We start from the raw sequence: 22,525 nt of genomic DNA, 5'->3' as shown, positions 1-22,525 counted from the left end.
ACAAATGCAGCGCAGATGGCCAACCTCTGCATTCCAATGCACAGCTGTCACTCCGCACTGCCCTATTTTCAGTGGGATTCCCCCTCAGATGCATATCCAAAGCATGCATCTCCATCCAGCCAGGCATAGTGATGAGTGCCGAGTGCTGGATCAGGCTGAAGAGTGGTGACTTTCAGCACAATACGATATGCCAGAGAGTAAGGGCCTAGTTGCCTGAGGATAGCAGGATGCATTTCCTCGTTTTTTCCATGAAGCGCCGACATATCAGGGGTTTGATGGCTGTCCACTGGTATGTGTGTTGGTGAAATGTGCAGAAGAATAGAAGGCAAACACCAAAAAAACCCCCAACTATTTGTGGTGAAATGTCAAGCCTCATGAAAATTCAGTGCAGCAATAGAATTATGCTAAAATGGAGTTAGGAGTAGAATAATAATGAATAGATAAAACCTTTACATTTTGTTTTCTGCATGGTTCAACAAAGGGGGGGGAATATATAGCCTGATATTACAGAGAACAGGCTGCCTGCTGTTCAGTTTGTTCAAGAGGACACACAAGAGCTACACACACACACACTTTTCTAATCATTCTGTTCCAAAGGCACTCCTCTATTTACTTTTGTGAAATGCATTCCACAAGCCTCTAATTTTTTATCTACGTGGACTCCTGGCAAAACAGGAGCGTTTGGAATATGAGTATAAATATGGGAATTTGGGCTGTGAAACTCTGCAATGGCCATAACACACTTATCTAATTCTACGGCAGAGCATACCAAATGGATAAACGAAAGGAATGAGTTTCCAGTTGCTCACCTAATAGGCTCATATGGCTGATCACAAATATAAAAGCCTCTTCTCTGAATCTGTATTATATCTCCTTTTTTCAGATCTTTAAGGCAAGGATCACCTAACATCAATTCTTCTTGCTGTAAACAGGTTAAAAATCAAGTCAGCATTACGTCCCATGAACAACATAGTACATGTGCTAAGAATTAGTGTAGTGGCATTGCAAGGGTGAGGCCAGCCCAGGAGGAAAGACACATCTTGCTGAATACCGAAAACCCCCAATTTACAATATGGCAACTCATTTGGAGAGCCAATATCTCAAAGGAAAAAAAGCAGGCGTACAACCAATATGGTATAGTGGCTAGAGTGTCGGATTTTGATTAGGAAGACTTCAGCTCAAATATTGTCCCTACCACAAAGCTTACTGTGTGATTTTGAGGGCTATTCACAATCACCCAGCCTAAGCTAAATTGCAGGTTTACTGTGGTAGAAAAAAGTCCAGGGGAGTGGAGTGGGGAGACCATATTTGAGCTCCTTGAAGTACGAGAGAAATTTTTAAAATGTAATCATAATATAAATAGGTGACATGTTGCAAGCTACCTTGCTATTTCTGTTGACATACTGCTTGAAATCTTCCTCTTTGCCCAGAACAGGTTTGGTGATCAAGTGTTCATAGTTGACGCAGACAGTAGGGATGGGAGGAGCACGAGGAGTTTCTGCCAACCAGGTGATCTTAGCAGTTTTTTTGTAGTCCTTATTCTCCAAATTTAGTTTAGCATCAATGGATGTGATTTTCCCAGCGGCGTTCCTACACAGAAGCAGAACACACTGTAATTAAATAGTGCAAATAAATGACTGGTATAGTATCTAGGTTATATCAGTGGCATGCAGTTAACTTGATTTTCATAGAGAAGTTTAAATAAATAAATAAATAAAATAAAACCACTCTGGGTGGCTTCCAACAAAGATTAAAAATACATTAAAATGTCACACATTAAAAACTTCCCTGAACAGGGCTGCCTTCAGATGTCTTCTAAACGTCAGGCAGTTGTTTATCTCTTTGACATCTGATGGGAGGGCATTCCACAGGGCGGGCGCCACTACCGAAAAGGCCCTCTGCCTGGTTCCCTGTAGCTTTGCTTCTCACAGTGAGGGAACCACCAGAAGCCCTCGGAGCTGGACCTCTACCATCACATTCAACAGTCAAGCTACACTCAGCTGGATCTATTGTGAGATGTCACTTCAACTTATGCAATTTCTGCTTGCTGCCCCGCAGTTGCAGCTCCCTTGCAGCATGTCCTAACAATCCCTTGAACCCCCAAGAACAGCTTCTGGAGGTGCAGAAGGTTGCAATTGGGTGGGGGATACAGATAACGGAACTGTGCTTGCAGTGTTAACAGTCCCATCCATTACATACTTTTCTTCAATGTTTAAAAAGCCAGACCTCTTGTTCCCAATAAAATTCTCGACGATGGAATTCAACATCCCAGCTTGTTCCAAGATCCAGAAACTTACTTGTGTATTTTGGTGACGATTATGTTGCCCCAGTTAATAAATGTAACCATCTCTCCTTCTGTCAACGTCTCTGCATCTGCGCCTTCAATCAGCACTTTGGGACTGTACCATACAGGCTTCAAGCCAACCTCAGCATTCTGCATGTTAACGAGAAAGAAGAGAACTTACCCAGATGCTTGGTTAAGGCTGCAATCCTAACACGTGCCCAACAATAAGCTCCACTTACTCATAGAACTTACTTCTGAGTAGACATGGTTAGGGTTGCACTGCAGGTTTTTGCTTTAGATTATAACACACCAATCCATCCTAGAATACACAAATGCTGAACTTTGCAGGAGAGTTTGCTATTAATGTGAATTCTTCTTTGGATTGAAATGAGATGATTCAAACTATGAGTTGGTCCATCCTACTTGCCTGGGGAGGGAGAACTGCTATGCTCAAGCCAGAAAGGCAAAAGATGTGAAGGGGGTAAAGGTAAAGGGACCCCTGACCATTAGGTCCAGTCGCGGAGGACTCTGGGGTTGTGGCGCTCATCTCGCTTTACTGACCGAGGGAGCCGGTATACAGCTTCCGCGTCATGTGGCCAGCATGACTAAGCTGCTTCTGGCGAACCAGAGCAGAGCACGGAAACGTGAAGGGGGTGACCCTTCCTATTTCCCGCCTCTGCTGATAGGTCCCCCAGCTTCAGAGCTGGCATAGTGTTCTCCCTGGTTTGGGGATGTGCCAGGGTGTATTAGACAGTTAAACTCCAGGGGCTCCCTCAACCTGCCTCAGCACATACATCCCGACTCTAAAATAAAAACTGTTTTCTCTCAAGATCTTTCCCAGAGTGCTAAAGAGCATATTATGTCACCTTGCACTCCCATTTTACTCTTTCATCAGCTCTGCCATCAATGAGCTAACTAATCTTACTTTTCCTTTGTTACATTTTGGGAGTGTGGAAGAATGGTTTCAAGCAAACTTGGGAATACTACACAAGTTCTCTGTTTTAACTATCTGCATTACAGTGTCTCTTAAAACAAAACAACTAACTAGCAAACCTTTGGATGCTTGGCGACTTCTTTCATCTCTTCTTGAGCTTCAGGAATGTTTACTGTGACTACTTCATTCTTCAGCAAAGCAGTGTAGCGAGGTGCCACAGGATCTATAACCTACATACCAAGAATAACCAAAAATAATCACATCTATTCAGTACGCCCAGAACAGATTTATTTATTTTTTTAAAAAAAAAACAGAATTATGTGAACTAAAAAGTGTATGCATCATTTAGGAATATTAACTGGTATTCTTTGTGTTACTGCATCTTTGGTCAATAAGAAAAGAGTAACTCAAAATCCACAAGAGTTATACACTCTCCTGGCCTTCCACACAAAAAACGGATACCTCTGGTTTAGAACTCATCTAAAACTTTACATAGTAGAGGGCAATAAATGTTATAGTTCTGGCCATAAAGCAAGTAAAAATCCTAGTAATCTCATACCTGTGTAGATTACAGGTAACTCTGAATGTTGGCTTAAGTCTTACAGGATAAGCCAATGTATGCATGCTAGAAAGCAAACCCTACTTGAGTTTCAATGCAGCTTATTTCTAAGTAAACGTGTGTAAGAGTGAAGCCTTAGTGTGCAATTATGCTGAACTCACGGGATCAGTTTTTAAAAGAATAGATTTCACCCTTAGTTATTATCAACACAGGACACAATTCCATAATTTCACTTTTTTTCCCTGTGAATTTCTTCCGTGAAGTATGTTTTCCGGCATCACCGTTATTCAACAAAAGCCAGGAGCAGCCACATGGCCGGGCAGGGGGCATGGAGTCGCTCTCCCAAGAGCAGTATCACTACTGCTTACTAGGACGGTGCAGGAGAAAGTGGGTGGCATGACTGTGGTAAGGTAGGGACAGGGTGGGTGTGCCGACAGAGTCAATCTGGTACTCCCACCGGTGCTCCTGAGCAACCCTGGCCTCATTGTCACACTTCTGCATCAAGCTGTGGCAACACCTGTTGGGAAGGTGGCTCCATGCTCCCACACCCCACCGACTGCCCCTAACAACAGTGTTAGATCACTATAATAAGGCAACATCACAGCAATGAACTCAAGAATAGCTTCTCCTCTCTTGCATTACTGACAAAATAGTCTTCTACTCTATTCACAACTCAAACAGAACAGTCTCCAGGTATTTTTGCTTCTGCTTTTACTTCACTCGCTTCTTTATCAGTTTAGGCTTTTCAGTCTCTCTTACAAGGCCTTGCTACTTTGTATTAACTGGAGGTATTAAGGCTAGTAAAGGAATGAAGAAATGATGTACACACATACAAAACTAGCTCACCTGGGAGAGAAATCTGAGGGCAGTATTTATGTATTTATTTTTAGGTTACATGTGAAAACAGCGACTTCTAAGGAAATATCCTATATTCCGCTCTCCCAAATTCTAGGGTCATGAGTACAATAGTGTTGCAGGAGAAAATTAACTAAAACAGGTTTTGTACCTGAAGTGAAAACAACGTACACATTACTACTGATATGGATGCTAACTAGTTGGAAGTACTTGAAACACACATCACTCATATTTCCACCTATCAATAAGAAACACAAGGAAATTGTTGACACCATGGATCTGGGCACCCCAGGAGTCTAAATTCAATAATCTGACTTTGGATTAGATCCAGGTATCAGCAACACTTGTGTCACTTTTTAATAGGTGTGAAGAGGTATAATTTTCCTATCAGTATTCACAAAAAAGCAAAACTTTAACTGCCCCACAGCTAACCAGCGCAGTTTGTTGACTGCACTAACAAACAGAGGTTATTTGGGTATACTTGAATTAATCTAACTGTTAAGAGTTTGCTTTTCTCTAGTGCTACTGACTCATTATTTTTGCTTTCTCAGTAGCTCAATACTTGGTCCTACAAACCAATTCAATGCCTTCGCTTTCACTCTTGCCCCAGGGTGAATGCATAAGGCAGCATACAGTGCCAAGAAGTGAACAACAACATAAATTTAAGGCCAATGGTGTTTATAAATTTGTTTGGCGCACTAGTGTCCATCTATGCAGCAACAAAAAGAACCAATTGATAATCCCTCATATAAAATAAAGAGAACAAATGACAAGGGCTTTAGGAGAATACAAGACACATGCCAGGCAAGCAAATACTTAGTTCTGGGGCAAGCCTCCTTGAAAACAAGCAAAAATCCAGACTCAAGTTAAAAGAATAAGAACAGCCACGGAGTTGTGCAGACAGACACAAACAGTTCGCCTTATTATAGTGTCCAAGCATCTGCTGCCAAAGAAGCAACTAACCATGTCAAGATGCAGTATTCCTTATTTGATGCTAAATTAAGACACATCAGAAGAGCTTTACTTGCTGTCTGAGAGAGAAAATGTTCACGCCTTCAGTACACTGCAGAAAGGCAGCATGTCCAGCATAGTAAATTAAAAGTGACACTTTCTTCTCCGTTGAGAAATTCAGACTCAGATCATTATTTCCCCTTTAGACCAGGAATAATGCATTTTAAGATGGAAATACACAGCTCTTGTTATGTAAGCAAACGTGGTTGTGCTATGAGAAGTTGCACAGTGATGGCTTATGCTATGTATGCTTACAATACTGTAAGCTATATGCTAAGGCAGAAAAAGCGTTAAGTAATACCTTCTTACAGATAGCTCGCAGCTTGAAAGCAGAAAAATGAAATGCAGAATTTTCATCAGAGTTTACATTAGCAAAATATCATTATCTCCCACACAATTCAAGAACAACAATTCAGTATCAGACTGGCAGAAGTCAGCAAGATTAGTGTTAGCCCTGGTTAGCAAGAGGGGACATTCCATTTTCCTGAAGATGAGGAGCAAGGTGATGCAACATACTGCATTAGCTAGTCTTTGAAGAGCATTCCAAAGAACGCTGGGTTCACAACCAGCAACAAGAGAGCAGGTGTCAATCAGAAATGTCATCAGATCAAAATGGAGGAGCATGTACCTTTTTGTTAAATGACCAAATTTTATCCCACTCCATGTTTACAACTGATCGAGAGGAGCCCTGTAAAATATAATGGGAAGAGGGGGATAGGAGAAAGAAAGGCCATAAATCTTGATGGTGTTATTTGTTGTTGCATTTTGAATTACATCTTATTTACTTTAACCATTCCTCTTCCACAACCTTACTTCTTTACAAAAATAAACATCCTTCCTCAGGACTAGAAATAAGTGTCTTGCTGGGGGTGAGGGTGGGAGGAATCCATCAATAAGTAATCATTCTTTGTTGCAAAATAGAGACGATCTTCTTTAACACACTATGCTTTCTTAAAAGTTTCAGGTATAAGTCTGAGGGTAAATTAAAGATGTCCAGTTAGATATTGAACATGCTATAGTTATTTGATGTATTGTTATTTTCCAAATGTTAATATGTATCAACTTCTTTAAATCGTAATCCTATGGTCCCTGGTAGAGTATCTCAGAGAATGAGTGGTCTATGTTTCACAGTAAGGTTGGTAGTACTATGGGAAATATAGGCCCAAAACAGGTAAAAGGCTACCCATGGATTGGACAACTGAACAATCAAAGTCACAAGAGGAAGACTTTCCTGATGTTCTTGAAAGAAGGACTTGTCTATAAAATGACTAGATCTACAAAATAGAGGCATGCACACTTCTTCAGATGCACCCGAAAGCTCATACCAATAACAAACTTAGTTGGTCTCTAAGGTGCTACTGGAAGGAATTTCTTTTATTTTGTTTCGACTACGGCAGACCAACATGGCTACCTACCTGTAACTAGATCTACAAAGACACTCCAGCTGAAGGGAGAGTGGACATGCAACCACCTACCTGTGCAGCAATAAACTGTTTCAGTCCTTCAACTGTCATGCCTCTTCTTAGGACACCACGCACAGTTGGGAATCTTGGGTCATCCCTAATAGAAAGGAATTTCTGCTTAATTTAACAATGCAAAACTGTGACAATATCAAGAAGCCTATGTTGAATAAACTTGGAAGAGAGGATTCTTAAAATTCTCTTTTTATTTTGGCTCTCCCAACAGCCTGCACATCTTTCTTTTATCCTGCAAAAGCTGTGATACTGACTTTGATGAATTCATAGCAACCTGCTTAATTCTTGGGTATTTTCCCAAGAACAGCAGGCATCCCATAAGCACAGATCAATCTAAGGACCAGAAGAGTGTTTGCTGGAAATGGTTTTGCTGAAAATGATACAATGTATATCTAAAACACTATATCAGAAAGTAACAGTAATTTTTCAACAAACATGCATGCATTGTACCATTCATTTCTTAAATAATTACATAGTTACCCAAGGGATGTTATTAACATTCATACCAAACTTTCTGAGACTTTAACTCTCTTATTTTTGGAGATTTCTACTCATTTTGCTTAATTTGTATGTAGTAAAAAGTTGTCAACAATGACACTTGAGAAGAACGAGCATCTTTCCAATCATATTTTTTGGGCATACAAGTGACGTGAAGAAAAACTCAATCTGGTTAACCTGGTTAATGTAGTACTAATAATTGTGCAGGTGGCCATGGAAAAGTAAATTAATCCACCATTCCTTTTGCATGGTTTTTGTTACTATTAGGTAGATTTCTGCCACATTCTGTTCCCCATGTTTGAAACCTCAGTTGAAAAGGAAAGATTACATTAAAAGAAGAGTGCAGGGAGACCCACACACTTTCCCTACTTTGAACCTACATATTCAAACATTGCTCATCACAAAACTGAGCACAAAACTCCACCCCCATCATTCTGCCCGGACACTGAGATCCAGTGCTGAAGGCCTTCTGGCGGTTCCCTCGCTGCAAGAAGCCAAGTTACAGGGAACCAGGCAGAGGGCCTTCTCAGTAATGGCACCCGCCCTGTGGAACACCCTCCCATCAGATGTCAAAGAGAAAAACAACTACCAGACTTTTAGAAGACATCTGAAGGCAGCCCTGTTTAGGGAAGCTTTTAATGTTTGACGGACTATTGTATTTTAATATTTTGTTGGAAGTCACCCAGAGTGGCTGGGGAAACCCAGCCAGATGGGCGGGGTATAAATAATAAATTATTCAATTTACTTATTTATTTATTTATTTATTTATTTTTGTCAATAATTCTGAACAATTATTATCTGAGTTTGAAAGTCTAACACTGACAGTTAAGAAAAGTTGTTTGATAAAAAGACTGAGCAAGGGTATTTAAAATATATTGACTAACACAATATCTAGCAAGTTGTAAACCTATTAATTTCTTCATTCTTTGGAATAATTTTGTAAATTAAAAAAATAAAGCCACATCAACTTATTTTTAGTGTAAGATACTGCTTATGAAAAATTATCTATACACTGATTACATTGCAAAACAAATGTGCACATGTAATTCCTACCAAGTTTAATTCCTTTAACATACCAGCCATCCACTAGCCCTTCGTTGACAAACCAAGTGAGCTTCCTTTTAGACAATACAGTGTTGTTGAGGTTTAAGCGGCTGTACTCCCAGATATATGGTTTTCTTATTTCCAAGGCTTCAATAATCCAGTAGAACTGTTCATCTCTGTCATGATATTCTGTTGTTCTTAATGCATGAGTGACACCTTCAATACTGTCAACTATGGGACAGGCAAAATCATACGTGGGATAAATACTGAAACGTAAGAAAAAATGCAAGTAAGCTTCATGTGCACATTGAAAGTGTTGAGCACTGCACACACTATTAATAAATTTAATAAGCAATCTCTAAAGCAACGGAAAGATTTAGCCTGTTGTGATGACTACTGTTAATGAAAGAGGAAAAAAGAACTTTCTACTATCTTCAAACCAAGCTCAAACACTATACTGTACAGTTGTACCTTTGTTCTCAAACAAAGTGCTTGTGCTGTAATGTTCAGGTTTTGCTTCTGTTAAATACATAACAGAAGCAAAACTTTAACGTTACAGCACAAACACAGTAGTTATAGTGAGTGAGCTAGTTCCAGGAACTAGTGAGTGAGGTAGTTCCACAGTAATTATAGGAAATGAGCTAGTTCCAGGAACTGCTTTTCCAGAATTAAAAAGTGAAAGAGAAAATAGGAAGGTTTTTCTTTTGAGCTCACTGATAGTAGAGGATTGAGCCCAGTTGTAACTGTTCATAAAGCAAGCTTCTTTGGAGCAAAAAATTAATAGGGTGAAACTCTGTTATTACCCCAAATCCCTTTTTACTGAGATAGTAAGAATGTGGGGGGAGTAGGGGGCCACCTGCAAGGAAGAATACTTAACATCTTCCATGGCTTCCAATCCCAGAAAACCCCCCTCTCTCACACACACATAGTGTGTGCTTCTCCCCAATTCACTTCCCATTTCAGATTTGGGAGGGAGTAGAAAGAGATTAAAAGGAGGAAGGAAGGGTTAAGAAACCGCTCTCTAATTCTCCCTGGAAAGTGCATCCCCAGTCCACAGTAGTATTAGGATGGGATCCCCTCAAAACGTTATCTCTGCCCAGTGTTTTAATCAGACAAAGCTATGCTGGCAAGGCCAGAAGCTGCTGTGAAAAGAAGAGGTTTTCCATAACACTGTTGGGATTTCATCAGGCAAAGCAAAACTCAACTTAATTTGATAAAGGGCCAAAGATAAAGACACCAATTCAGTGGCCCCATCCACACATAATGAGAAACCATCGCTAAATTTTAAGAATGGTTTAGCAAGAATGTACAGTGTGCTGGGCAACACTGCAAAAATTCATGAGTCAATCCTCCCCTGATCTTTCCTTCAGCATGCCGAGGAGGAAACAAACCAGAAGTTGGCTGGCCTGACATGTGAAACAGCTCTTGTGGTTTGTTCATAGAGAAACAAACCATGAGTGCTGGTTTGCAGGTAATGACAAACCAGCATCTGGTTTGCTTCCCTCCCTGTGCACTGAAAGGAGGACTGTGAGAGTCACTCATTCTGCAACTGAGAGCACAGTAGCCTGAGGCCCACTACTTATGTCACTGTAAATGGCCCTATCACTAAGTGAATTGCAATTTCCATTTCCTAACACATACTTGTACTTATTTCCTGTTCGTGGATGTGGCTGGTTTTTGCAACGATAAAGGGTTGGGTCCCTCATGCATCCATTGTTACTACTCATGTCGATTTTTGCTCGTAGACAGCAGGTCTGCCCATATTCCGTTCCCTTTTTCATTTCCTCCCACATTTTGAAGTTCTTCTCAACAGCTATAAAACGGCAAAGATTTAGTTTAAATAACCCAGCTCTGGTACTATGAAATATTATTTACCAAAAGTGAGACACCTCCAACAAGAACGGAGCTAAAACTGACAGCAACTCTAGCCTAGCAGGTATTTTGGCAATGACTTTAACTAAAGAGTTTAACATTTTCTCATCTGAAATTCCATTGATTTATTTAGCTACTATTGTCTCTTCTGACTGGCAGCATCTCTCCAGGATCTCAGATAGAGGTCTTTCCCAGATCTACAACATGATGATCTTTTAACTACATATGCAAAAAATTAACGAGATCATCATCTGAGGCCCATTTTTGTGTGCCTCCTCCATGAGAGGTCCAGAGGGTGGCAATACAATAATGGGCCTTTTCTGCAGTGGCTCCCCATTTGTGGTTGCTCTCCCAAGGGAGACTCACCTGGTGCCTTCATTACATATCTTTACGCACCAGACAAAAATGTTCCTCTTCAACCAGGCCTTGGGCTGATTAGCATTCTATGTTCTTCTAAATGTGTTGGTGGGAAGGGGGTTCTTGATTTGTTTTTGTTACTGTTATGTATTTTGGGTTCTCATTTTGTATTTTTATGTTGTGAACCAGCCTGTGATCTTTGGATGAAGGGTGGTATTCAGATTTAATAAATGATGATAATAACAACAACAATAGTAACAACAAAAACTAAGCAACTAATTAACAAAGCAAATAGAGATGGAAGCCAGACAAAGCATCTTACAGTTATTTCTGTGCTTGGACTCTGTTCTTTGCTCTCGTTCCATTTTCATTTGTTCTGCTGGCGTATCATCTACATAAGCCTTCCCCTCATGAATGAGCTTCTCAGCATATTTCATTATTGTTTCAAAATGATCCGAAGTGTATGTGAATTGGTCTGGTTTGATGTGCAGCATTGCAACATCTTCCAAGATAACCTGAAGATATAAATGTTGAAAGGATTAACTTGATATGCAAAAATCCTAGTATGAAGTCCTCTCACTGACAGATCTTGCCTTTTTCACCTGATCCGTATTTTCACCTGATCCAGTAGGTCTTTGGGGGTTGCGGTTGCTTACAGAGCTCTACAAAAGAACTTTGAAATCTTACTATGTCAATTTAGTTTTTTCTAAATGCTTAATTAATCCAGAGAATAACAATTTCTGCATTTCTGAATTGTGCATGAGGATATCCTAGATCTCACTGCCAATTTCAACGTCTCGGTACCTTCTGATACCATTAGCCACTGTTTCCTTCTGAATAGGTCATCTTAGGTGGGAACCAGAGCCATCCAAGTGAAGAACAAGATCCTCAGTGCAATTATAGCAAGCCCACTTGGCTTCTTAGCACTATTAATGCATATGCATTGGGGTGAAAGAGGTTCATTTGCTATCAATGTGGTCTTTTAAAAAACACTTTTTAAAAGCCCAGCTTCACAATGAATCAGGCTCTGTACTTGATTTCATAGTTTGCATTGTAAATCAAATAAATCCATAAGAGAGAGATCTTCTCTAGCTCTGTTCATATTTTATTCCAGTGCAATGAGCTTTTCTTCTCTGTTGTTTCATCCCATATCACCCAAGGTAACTTTTGAAAGCCTAGAAGCACATGGGTGAGGCCAAACAGCCAACTGCCTGCTGAAAAAAGCAAGGACAACATTTGGGTGGAAAGGACTTAGGTTCAGCCCCAGGCTATTCCTAGAGCACCTGTATGAATGATACCCTTTGTGTTATGTAAGGTGTCCCCACCCACTCCATAGTTAACAAACAGAACTGTATAGAAATCAAAACAATCGGAGACCCAGAATGAGATATCATTATGAAAAGATACCTTTTCAAAATCTTCTTTTTCTTTTTCTGGATTTGTATCATCAAACCTCATGATCAGTTTACCCTTGAAGTTGACCTGGTAGTGCTGATTCAACAGAGCAGCTTTTGCATGTCCAATATGCAAGTATCTAGGCAGAAAAGAATGTCAAGAAAAAAAGAACATTGGATACAAGGGGAAAGTAAAGTAAAACATAGAGCACGCCAAAGGAAGAGGCAAAATAGTAGTATTTCCCTTCTTTAATTGCCACTGTAAAGTATGTTTTGTTTAATATAAAAAAAACTTAAAACTTTTTCTTTCAGTCATAACTTCATAGCCTCTTGAGAACAGAATCCAATTGTTTTTGGACTCAGACCAAGTTAATGTTTGAAGTCAGTGACTTAGGAATTGTACATGCACACACCACCATTCTTTCATTTAAGGTACACTTTATATCACTTTCAAGACAAATGCCTACCACAATACTCAATAACTGATATGGCAAAAACCATTCTATAGCCTGATTATCATAAAAAAAAAAGCTCAAAAAAGAGGCTCCAGAAGGAAGGGAGCAAGGAAAGGAAAGCCCTATCCCCTAAGTGAAGCTCCACTCACAGTTCTTTCGATACAGGCCTATGTAAGCTAAAATATTTAACTGATAAAACACAAATATTGTGAATCTTTACATTTTCCAATTAAAAGAAATGTGAGCTAACAGTAATCATGCAGAACACTGAGGTTTCCCAGGACAGAATGAGATGGAAATAAAACTCTCAAAATATACTTTATTTTCCTTCATGTTTGACACATACATTTTTCAGTTACATGAGAAGGGCGTCTAAAGATAAGCAGTTTCATACAAAAGAACACGCTTTAAAAAGTAATTTAAAAGTAACATGGTTTTTAAATTCTCCTTTCCTTATGAAAATTACAAGAGAAAATCCATTCTCTATCTTTCACACTGCGAAAAGAGTGTGGGTTTAAAAGTCCTTACACACACCAACCTACAAATGTCAACTTACCCACTTGCCTCAGGAGGAAATCTAACAATGACTTTTCCCATCTCTGCTCCAGGGAGTTCAACGAATTTCCCAACATCTTGCTTCTTCTCTGCTGCCTTAAAATTAAAACAATGAATGAAATTATTAAATCACAAACTGAGCACAGAAACACACAGACTTTTATTATGAAAGCTAAGTTAGCAGTAACAACTGAGTGAGTAAATAATTATCTGAGATGGGCTCTATGAACAGCAGCACAAGTTCAATGGGCTGGATCCAGAGAAAAGGCGGCTGGCGGAAGAAGATTTTTCTGCCACCTCATTCCCCTGGCAGCTCTACCCCCCCCCCACCCTTGTGCCCCCAGCATCTAGAATGGGGACCTTCCAGTATTATCTTTCTGTTACTGAACAGACAGCAGTGGTCAGCAGAGAGAAGTGGTGGTGCTTATCTGATCTCCCGTTACAACACTGCGCTTACCAGGAGGGAGGGGGTGAGGCAGCAGAAAGGTTGGCACAGTGCAAATGCAGCAAAGGAGTCAATCCAGAGCTCCTGCTGGTGAGTTTGCACCATGCTGACCTCCCTACCAATCCCAGCAAGCACAGTGAAGTCAGTGACAGGAAGTCAGATAAGTGTTCCTGTCCTTTCCCACTGATTGCTACTGTGAGCAAATCCCTAAGCTGAAACATGACAAGGTTGTTAGAGTGGCACAACTACCGTATTTTTTGCACCATAACACTCACTTTTTTCCTCCTAGAAAGTAAGGGGAAATGTCTGCGCGTGTTATGGAGCGAATGCCTGCGGGTGGCGGGGGGGATCTGCTGCAGTCGTGAGCAGAGGATCCATGGTTCCCCTTCCTTCCCTCTTCCGTGGTTACAAAGCATGGATCCACATGGATCCTCAGGATATTTGCATTGGGCTACTCCAAACTCAGTCAGATCACATGTCTGTGGCCACAGCATGAACCACAAAAATAATATATCCACTATTTCGTTTAGAATATAATTTTTTTTGTTTTCCTCCTCTAAAAACTACGTGCGTGTTATGGTCTGGTGCGTGTTATAGAGCGAAAAATACGGTATATCAGTTAAATCTTGCATCTTAACAGTTCGATTCTAAACTGAATATGCTTGTGTCTTTAACTTGCTTTTTATTGTACTTTGAGCACTACATCCAATACAGTGGTACCTCGGGTTAAGAACTTAATTTGTTCTTGAGGTCCGTTCTTAACCTGAAACTATTCTTAATCTGAGGTACCACTTTAGCTAATGGGGCCTCCAGAACACGATTTCTGTTCTCATCCTGAAGCAAAGTTCTTAACCCGAGGTACTATTTCTGGGTTAGCGGAGTTTGTAACCTGAAGCGTCTGTAACCTGAAGCTTCTGTAACCCGAGGTACCACTGTATAGGCTACATTGCACAGAAAGACAAAAACTGCTGTTAGCTGTGCTGGTCTACTAGAAAAAAAATCTAAAAGCAACAGTAGTGCAATACCTTTTATAAGGACCAACCGAAAAGTCACAAAGTAATGAACAAGCTTTGATTTCCTCCCATTCTTCTTTTGAAAACTATGCTAACAACACTGCTGATTCAGATCTTTTGTGTCTCAGATGTGCAGCAGCCCATTGTGACCTTTTCTGCTCAGCACTTTGCAGATAAAATCATTTACATCCACCTTAGTTAGATGACAGAACTCTGGTAGAATATGAGCCAGAAATGCCTAATCAGCAAAAAGCTTACCATTTTAGTCTTTGGAATAGCAGCTCCCACAGTCCACCTGGAACCTACTGACTGGAAAACATGCTGTGTTTCAAGAAAGTTGTACCAGCGTTTTACATGAACTGGAGCTTTACCATGAAGTAACAGCTCTTGCCCTGCACTGTTGCCTATTGGGGGGAAAAGCTATGTTTTATTAAACATTAGGAAGCAGACAGTTTGGCAGGATTTCTTACTGACATGATTCACACCAAACATCAGCACAGATCAATATTAGAAGCTCAGCTATGAGAACACACTACTAGAAAAAAAATAAAATTCTATGTTTTAATTTTAGGGAGGGCACAGAATAGATGCATTCACTGAGCTGTTCAGGTGTACAGGTTTCCTCAAACATATGCAATTTGGGGGGGGGGAGTGGTACCACATTACAAAATAATTCACTGGCGAAAATGGTAAAAACACAGTTGGAAAAGCTGTTTAAACAATAATGTAACAGATCTGTAGATTCCATGGGTTGTAGCCTTCCATGAATAGAGTTACTTTCATTCATATAACAAAAATGAGGTATGCAACCTATCATGCTGCAGAATTTAATTCATGCAAAACATTATATGTTATTTAATCTGTCATTTATATCTAACTCTTCAATCCTAAAAGTGCTTCCAGAGCAACTATTAACTAAAACAATTTATTTAAAACAGCCATTACATTAAAACAATAAAATTACAGAACATCTCCAACAGCAAAAAGAAGAAAAACGGCTGGTCTCACTAAATTTACCAGTATGTAAAAATAGGAAGAGAATTCTTTGGATTTAAATTTCAAAAGATATTAACACGCTGGTGAATGTAATACATAAATGAGTAGTTACCAAGGTCCTGCAATTTTAACACATTTTCTATATTATTTACCTTTTAGTGTTGCCCAGACACTGAAATCTGCAAGACTCAAAGAGTTCCCAACCAAATAAGTTCTCAGAGAAAGGCAGTTATTGAGCTCTTGAACTGCTGAAGCAAAACTGGTGGAAGAAGACAACTTTGTGGTGCTGAACTCCATCCAATGGTCAACCTTTGGAAAAGAAGGGAGTTGTTTTTGCTTAAATATTTTGTAACAAGTTATATAAAAGTGTTGTTTATAGCCAACACCAAAAATCATACACTGGGTGCTATTAACCTAAGTTTTACTCAGTATAGATCTACTGAAAACCAACTATTGGTCTTAGCCATTCAGTCTCCTGGAGCCTATCTTCGCATGCAGGGGAGGTTCCTAACAGACGGAGAGTTTGAGACCCATTGGCTATTCTCATCTGGTTTAGCCAGCCAGTTGAAGCCATTCCTGGGGTGTGGCTGCTGTCCCATCCTGACAGCTTCTAGGAGCCACGGGGAGAACTGAGTGCAGGGTAGGGTCCAAGGGTGGAGAAACTACCCCAGAAGAAGCACGACGAGTCCCCTGCAGAGGTACTATGCTTCCCACACTAAAACCAGCACAATGAGCTTTTCTTAGTAGGTACCGTATTTTTGGCTCTATAAGACGCACCAGACCACAAGACGCACCTAGTTTTTTGTGGAGGAAAACAAGAAAAAAAATATTCTGAATCTCAGAAGCTAGAACAGCAAGAGGGATCGCTGTGCAGTGAAAGCAGCAATATCTCTTGCTGTTCTGGCTTCTGGGATAGCTGTGCAGCCTGCATTTGCTCCATAAGACGCACACACATTTCCCCTTACTTTTTAGGAGGGAAAAAGTGAGTCTTATAGAGCAAAAAATACGGTAACTAATGTGGGTGGCGCTGTGGTCTAAACCACAGAGCCTAGGGCTTGCCGATCAGAAGATCGGCAGTTCTAATCCCCGTGACGGGGTGAGCTCCCATTGCTCGGTCCCTGCTCCTGCCCACCTAGCAGTTCGAAAGCACATCAAAGTGCAAGTAGATAAGTAGGAACCGCTGCAGCAGGAAGGTAAACAGCATTTCCGTGTACTGCTCTGGTTTCGCCAGAAGCGGCTTAGTCATGCTGGCCACATGACCCAGAAAAACTGTCTGCGGACAAACGTCGGCTCCCTCGGCCAGTAAAGCGAAATGAGCGCCGCAACCCCAGAGTCATTTGCAACGGGACTTAACTGTCAGAGGTCCTTTACCTTAATTAACAGCCAGTGAAATTCTTTCAACGGTGGAGTAACATGTTGGCGATATCCTGTTCCAGGGAGGAGTCAAGACTCCACATTTTGCACCATTTTCAAGGGCAGCCGCACATAGCATGAATTGCAGTTCGCTAATTTAAGTGGGACTACTTTGAACTAAAACTTAGTTGATTACCACCCATTGCCATTAGGGAATATTAAAAGAAATACACAGCCTACACATCAATTAATAACACTCTGCAACATTTAAGGTAATAATCAAATAGCAGGGGGAATAATCAAATAGGCAATCTCAAATATAAGCAATTGAATCATACCTCAGTGTGTTCCAGCAAATTAGATCCATATAATCCAGCAGACGTGGCAATTCTAGCCAGATAGCGAGCTATGGAATTCACATCTGTAAATGTAACTTGACTATTTAAAGGGGGGGAGAAAGAAAAATACATGAGCTTCTCCAGACTGAAATACAATTGCATTAGAATGGATCATAAAAGCAGCATAGTAAGTTATTTTTAAATGAACTAATGGGCATTCTACCAAATAAAAAAAAAATCAGTTAAGTGCCTGCCCCTTTTAGACCTTTACAATATGCTGCGCTACTCTAAATCTCGTTACTTGAGGAGAAAAACCATCGGAAGTTTGATGATGTTCAATTAACTATCAAGCAAGAAAGGTGGCAACATGAAAATGTTTTTTTTAAAAATATATATATATCAGGAGAGATATAGATATAGATATGCTCAGGGCAATCTTCCTTTTTATTATTCTGAACTTAAAAACTAGCATTTTTCTACTTGGAATGAAGAGAGGCAGATGCTGCTCATCTCTGGTCCATGCTTCTTGATGGGGAAGGTGCCCCTGTATCTATTTTATTCACAACTAGCTAATAGAAATGAGTGAACCAGTCTCAGCCCCTTTACTTTGAATATGAAGAAGGGACAAAGAGAGGTGAAACAGCCAGTATGTTTATCAAACTAAATTGAGGTAACCATTTACAATGAAATATTGTTTGGGGGAGGAGGAGAGAAGACGGGAAGTGAAATACAAATTGCGCAACTGATTTAAATCAATTAGTTTACAGTAAAAATACTACTATTTTAGTTGTTGGGTGCTAAAACAGATAAAAATGGGTTCTAAGCCTAATAAAGATAGCAAAAACAAAATAATGACAAACAGGAGAATTCCTAAATTAATTTTATTAAGAATACCACTCCAAACTCAGTTCAACGAAGAACTGAAGAAGGGTTTTTTACATAAAAAGTAGCAATAAAAAAGAGCAGTATGTGAATATATACAAACACATATAATAGCTTTATAATACAGAAGATAGAGGTTAAACAGGAGCAAAGAAGTGAGATGGCTAAATATTCATCCCACAAGCAACCATTAAATCATATTACTCTTTCTTCTGCCCTCCACTCAACAGCATAAATACATAAATTGACTTTTAAAAGCACTAATGGCAAAGATACAAGGTACTTACTCAGATACCCGTAGAATGTTCTCTTGGCCTTCTTCAACTGAAATTTTAACATGATCCTTCACATGTTCTGCAGTAAGCAAGGCTCCTAAAATACAGTATTTGTTGATTAAAAGAGGAAATATTTCATAATCATATTTTTTGAAGGGATTGAGATTAAACTCAATACTTCCCTCATCATACACTCAGGAAAGAAATCAGTTTATTCCTGCTGGCGATATTTCCGGGCAGCAATTAGGGTTGAAGAGAAGGGGGAAAGCCTTGACTAGTTTACAGTAATGACCTCAGTAGGGAATGGCTGTAAATTCACTTACCAGCACTATCTCAAAATTCAAAGTGCTGCACCACAACACTATACTAAATGCATGATCCAAAGAAATCTTTATCTTTAAGCCCTGCAGATTTCAATGGGAGCAGGTTAAACCTAAACTTAAAGCAGCTATTCTGTTTGAACTAACAGTTCTAAACTTCCAAGGACTGCTGTTAAGGTCACATCTGTCTAAAAATTTTGGATACTTGGATTTTAAGCACTCCCCTGGTAGCTATAGGTGACAAGAACTGCTTGCAGGTGAGTAGGCTGGTGCAAGAGGGATGAAGTTTCCTATTGCTCCTCCCAACCAAGCAACCAGAGGGAAGCCCCTCCTTCACAATCAGCTAGAAATGCAGAGGGTTGCTGCAGGAGGCAATGCACTCTGCCACTCCTCTACTAGCCCACAGCAAGATAGTAGAACAAGTATTTCAGGCTAGTAACTCTTTGTGGCTTATTTACAAGATTTGTCTTAATTTTAAAAAACATAAAAATCCAATGCATGTCTATTTGGCAGTAAGTCCTGGTTACAGTTTTAGTGAATCTAAACAAAAGAAGAAGAGTTTGGATTTGATATCCCGCTTTATCACTACCCAAAGGAGTCTCAAAGCGGCTAACATTCTCCTTTCCCTTCCTCCCCCACAACAAACACTCTGTGAGGTGAGTGGGGCTGAGAGACTTCAGAGAAGTGTGACTGGCCCAAGGTCACCCAGCAGCTGCCTGTGGAGGAGCGGAGACGCGAACCCGGTTCCCCAGATTACAAGACTATCGCTCTTAACCACTACACCACACTGGCTCCCTCAAGTTCACTTAAGTTACTTAAGATCCTCAAATTCACTTAAGTTACGTTTATCATTTTGTTATTGTGCAGCTTTGACACTTCTATAAGTACCACTAGCTTCAATATACCAAATAAGTGTGCATCAGATTAAAGTTCAAATTCTAAATAGTCTTAGGCAAAATTATTTGGTGTTAAGTCCTGTAAAATTAAGAGGAATGCCTGAACAAACTTGCATCCACACTGTTAAAATACTCAGTGTTTTTCTACATTAGACTCAAAAGACTTGCAGCCTAACTCAGTCCAACTCAGCATTCATGCATTCATATTATTTCAGGTCAAGGTTTTGGTTTTGGTTTTTTAAAAAAGAGGGACAAAGAGAGGAACACACAAGCATTCTTTCTGGGTGAACATCTTCCTGCATTGTGTCCATAGCATAAGCACACTTGCTTCAGTGGAGCTTACTTCTCAGTAAGCATTCTTAGGATTAAGTTGCACAACAAAATATGAATGTTTTAACTTTACTTATATTAAGTAGAACAATATTTATGGTACAATATTTAATATGCTGAACTTGCAGTATTATTAAGGAGTGTTATTGCAGGCAAGTGCACATTATTCAAGACTACACTGGAGTTATTTCAGGAGGCAGGATGAGAAGCTATAATTACAATTCAGAAATCCCATGACTGAGCATAAAATCCTCCTGAGCTACGCCCCACTATGTCTAAAAGCAGCGCCAATTCACTAACGAAATGGCATTTATAGAATTTCATATATAGAGAGAGAGATGCTCAGAATTTACTTTTTCTCTCTCTTGCACTACGTGGACCAACTCCCTGGGTTTGGTGCTGCTTGATGGCATCTACACATCGTATAGACTGTAAAGATCTACAGTGAAGGAGTGAGGTGCCTTTTCTGATGCTAAGTCCGGTGCCACTCAAAGTGGCCATGCATTATTCTCGATGACCCCGATTGTTATTGCACAGGGTGGCTGTGAAGGAATCACTAATCCGGAGTCCCAGGCATGCCAGGTTCCGATGCTTGTGGCCTATATATACTCTAGATTAGAAGATCCTCCAGCTGTCCAGCTCGGCGCCACGTGTCAGCCCCTTTCAGTCGAGCTCGGCCCACCCACCAGCCCACCCCCTTTCTCCCCTTGCCTGCTTATGCATACATTGAAGGGAAGGGAGGCTCCCATGTAAAATAATGCAGCTGGCAACTACAAATTCACTTTTGGCAAGTGGATTATGGGTATGTTCTGTCTCCACATGAGTGGTTGTCACTCCAGATTGGGTATTTGGCTCTCGAGCCCCCAGTTTCTGCCTGCCCTTGCCGGCCTCTTCCCACCATCTCAAGCCCTTTCTCGCCCACCCCCCTCGGCCCTCCGTCCCCTTTCGCCCGCCCCTCCCTCTCTCCCTCGGCCCAGAGAAGGGGGGGGGGGATGCGGCGAGGCGCGTCTCGCTCTGCCCTTGGCTTTGGAAACGTCCCCGCTGCCAGGCGGGCGAGCGAGCGGGAGGATGAATGGACAGGCGAGGCGCCGCCGCCGCCGCCTGACGCAACATGGCAGCCACACGCCCCGCTCCACCAGCCCCACCGGAGGGGCTGCCCGCTGGCCTCCTCCCGCGTCCAAATCCCGTGTAGGAAGAGAGGGGCAGCCCTTACCGAGAGGGACGTCCGAGGGGTTCACCGTCAAGCTCAGCGCCATTCCGGCGGCGGCGGCGGCAGCAGCAGGCAGAAAGGACCGGGCAGGAGCGCGGCGACTGGCAGCGAGGCTGAAGACGCGGCCCTCCCCTTTCCCGGCTCTGCTCCCGCCTCTCGAGTAGAGGCAGCAGCGCCGCCTCCTGCTTCGGCTCCCGGCTGGTCACAAGGCCTGACGCCGGCGCGTCTTCCTCCCCGGAGGAGGCCGAGAGGCTCTTCCCCGCCCACAAGCCCGTAACTCTCGAGGCGCCTTGCTCCTAAACCGTAAAGCCCTTCTCGCCTTGTCAGCCGCGGCTCCTCCCCTCAGAAAAGAACGAGGGGCGGCCGCAGGCGCTTCACGCGATTGCTCTTCATACGTTCCGTGGCAGGCGCGGGTTTGGAAGCGCGTGTGGCTGCTCGTCACGCAGCCGCGTACAGTATCCTTGTCGAGGACACACGTGGCGGGTTTGGGGGCTGTCAAGTAGCTGGGATATTGGCAGCCTCTTCAGAAGCTGGTGCCTGAAAGGGCAAAATCTGCGACCTTCATTTCAAACCATGGTCTTCTGTAAATAAGATGGGGCATGGGCAATGCTGCGTCACTGTTACTGGTGTGCTATGACTATTGTTATTTTATTTTAGGTTGCAATTCTAACCAATAGTAAGTGTTCATAGCAGATACTCCTCACTTTCCCATTATCCTTCTAGGCTAGGCCTAGGTGGACATGCCTCATCATCACTCTTTTAGATTATTGAACGTTTCCCTAATGAACAAGAACCTGTCATAATACTGCTAAATAAAATACAATTAGAACACTAAAAATACTAGGATTTAAGCGGCTTCTTCCTCTATGCCTACTTAATTGGGTCTTACCTTGCTTATCGACCTTCCATATGATTTAAGCAATGACACAAACTAGAAAGTGGGAAATCTGGGATAATTTGTACAAAAGGTGTGATTTCCAACTTTTGAGGTGTTGCAGTGAGAATTCTGCCTGGAGCTGTAACACAACCTAAACACATCAATTGTGATCCAGACTCCTTTGTACAGAGGGGATACTTATTTTACATGAGAAAGGAAATTTTGGTGGATTAAACTCCCTCTCTTCCTGTACAGATAGGTAGCCGTGTTGGTCTGCCATAGTCAAAACAAAACAAA

The 22,525-nt window shown here is 41.3% G+C and overlaps 1 protein-coding gene across 4 annotated transcripts in view; it reads right to left on the bottom strand.

Annotated features, from left to right (window-relative positions):
- The window catches only part of EPRS1 (glutamyl-prolyl-tRNA synthetase 1), a 40,435-nt gene extending 18,496 nt beyond the window's left edge, over positions 1-21,939 (bottom strand). Inside the window, exons 1-17 of one of the 4 annotated variants that reach the window (XM_081857769.1) lie at positions 21,355-21,939; positions 18,608-18,692; positions 17,439-17,538; positions 15,900-16,056; positions 15,010-15,155; positions 13,295-13,389; positions 12,297-12,423; positions 11,212-11,404; positions 10,302-10,473; positions 8,693-8,926; positions 7,119-7,203; positions 6,272-6,331; positions 5,945-5,965; positions 3,338-3,448; positions 2,298-2,434; positions 1,383-1,590; positions 810-922 (exon numbers count right to left, since the gene is read on the bottom strand). In XM_081857769.1, the coding sequence (XP_081713895.1) occupies positions 810-922; positions 1,383-1,590; positions 2,298-2,434; positions 3,338-3,448; positions 5,945-5,965; positions 6,272-6,331; positions 7,119-7,203; positions 8,693-8,926; positions 10,302-10,473; positions 11,212-11,404; positions 12,297-12,423; positions 13,295-13,389; positions 15,010-15,155; positions 15,900-16,056; positions 17,439-17,538; positions 18,608-18,692; positions 21,355-21,397 (2,087 nt within the window). In that variant the 5' untranslated portion in view covers positions 21,398-21,939. The remainder of the gene's footprint in view (positions 1-809; positions 923-1,382; positions 1,591-2,297; positions 2,435-3,337; positions 3,449-5,944; positions 5,966-6,271; positions 6,332-7,118; positions 7,204-8,692; positions 8,927-10,301; positions 10,474-11,211; positions 11,405-12,296; positions 12,424-13,294; positions 13,390-15,009; positions 15,156-15,899; positions 16,057-17,438; positions 17,539-18,607; positions 18,693-21,354) is intronic. The other 3 variants (XM_081857771.1, XM_081857770.1, XM_081857772.1) reach the window with 3 other exon arrangements.
- Between the last annotated feature and the right edge of the window lie 586 nt (positions 21,940-22,525).

The sequence above is a fragment of the Podarcis erhardii genome, assembly GCF_964252035.2.
Source record: "Podarcis erhardii genome assembly, chromosome: 3".
In the NCBI taxonomy this organism is placed as follows: domain Eukaryota; kingdom Metazoa; phylum Chordata; class Lepidosauria; order Squamata; family Lacertidae; genus Podarcis; species Podarcis erhardii.
Note: the sequence above shows the minus strand (reverse complement) of the source record. Positions and strands in the feature narration are given on the sequence as shown.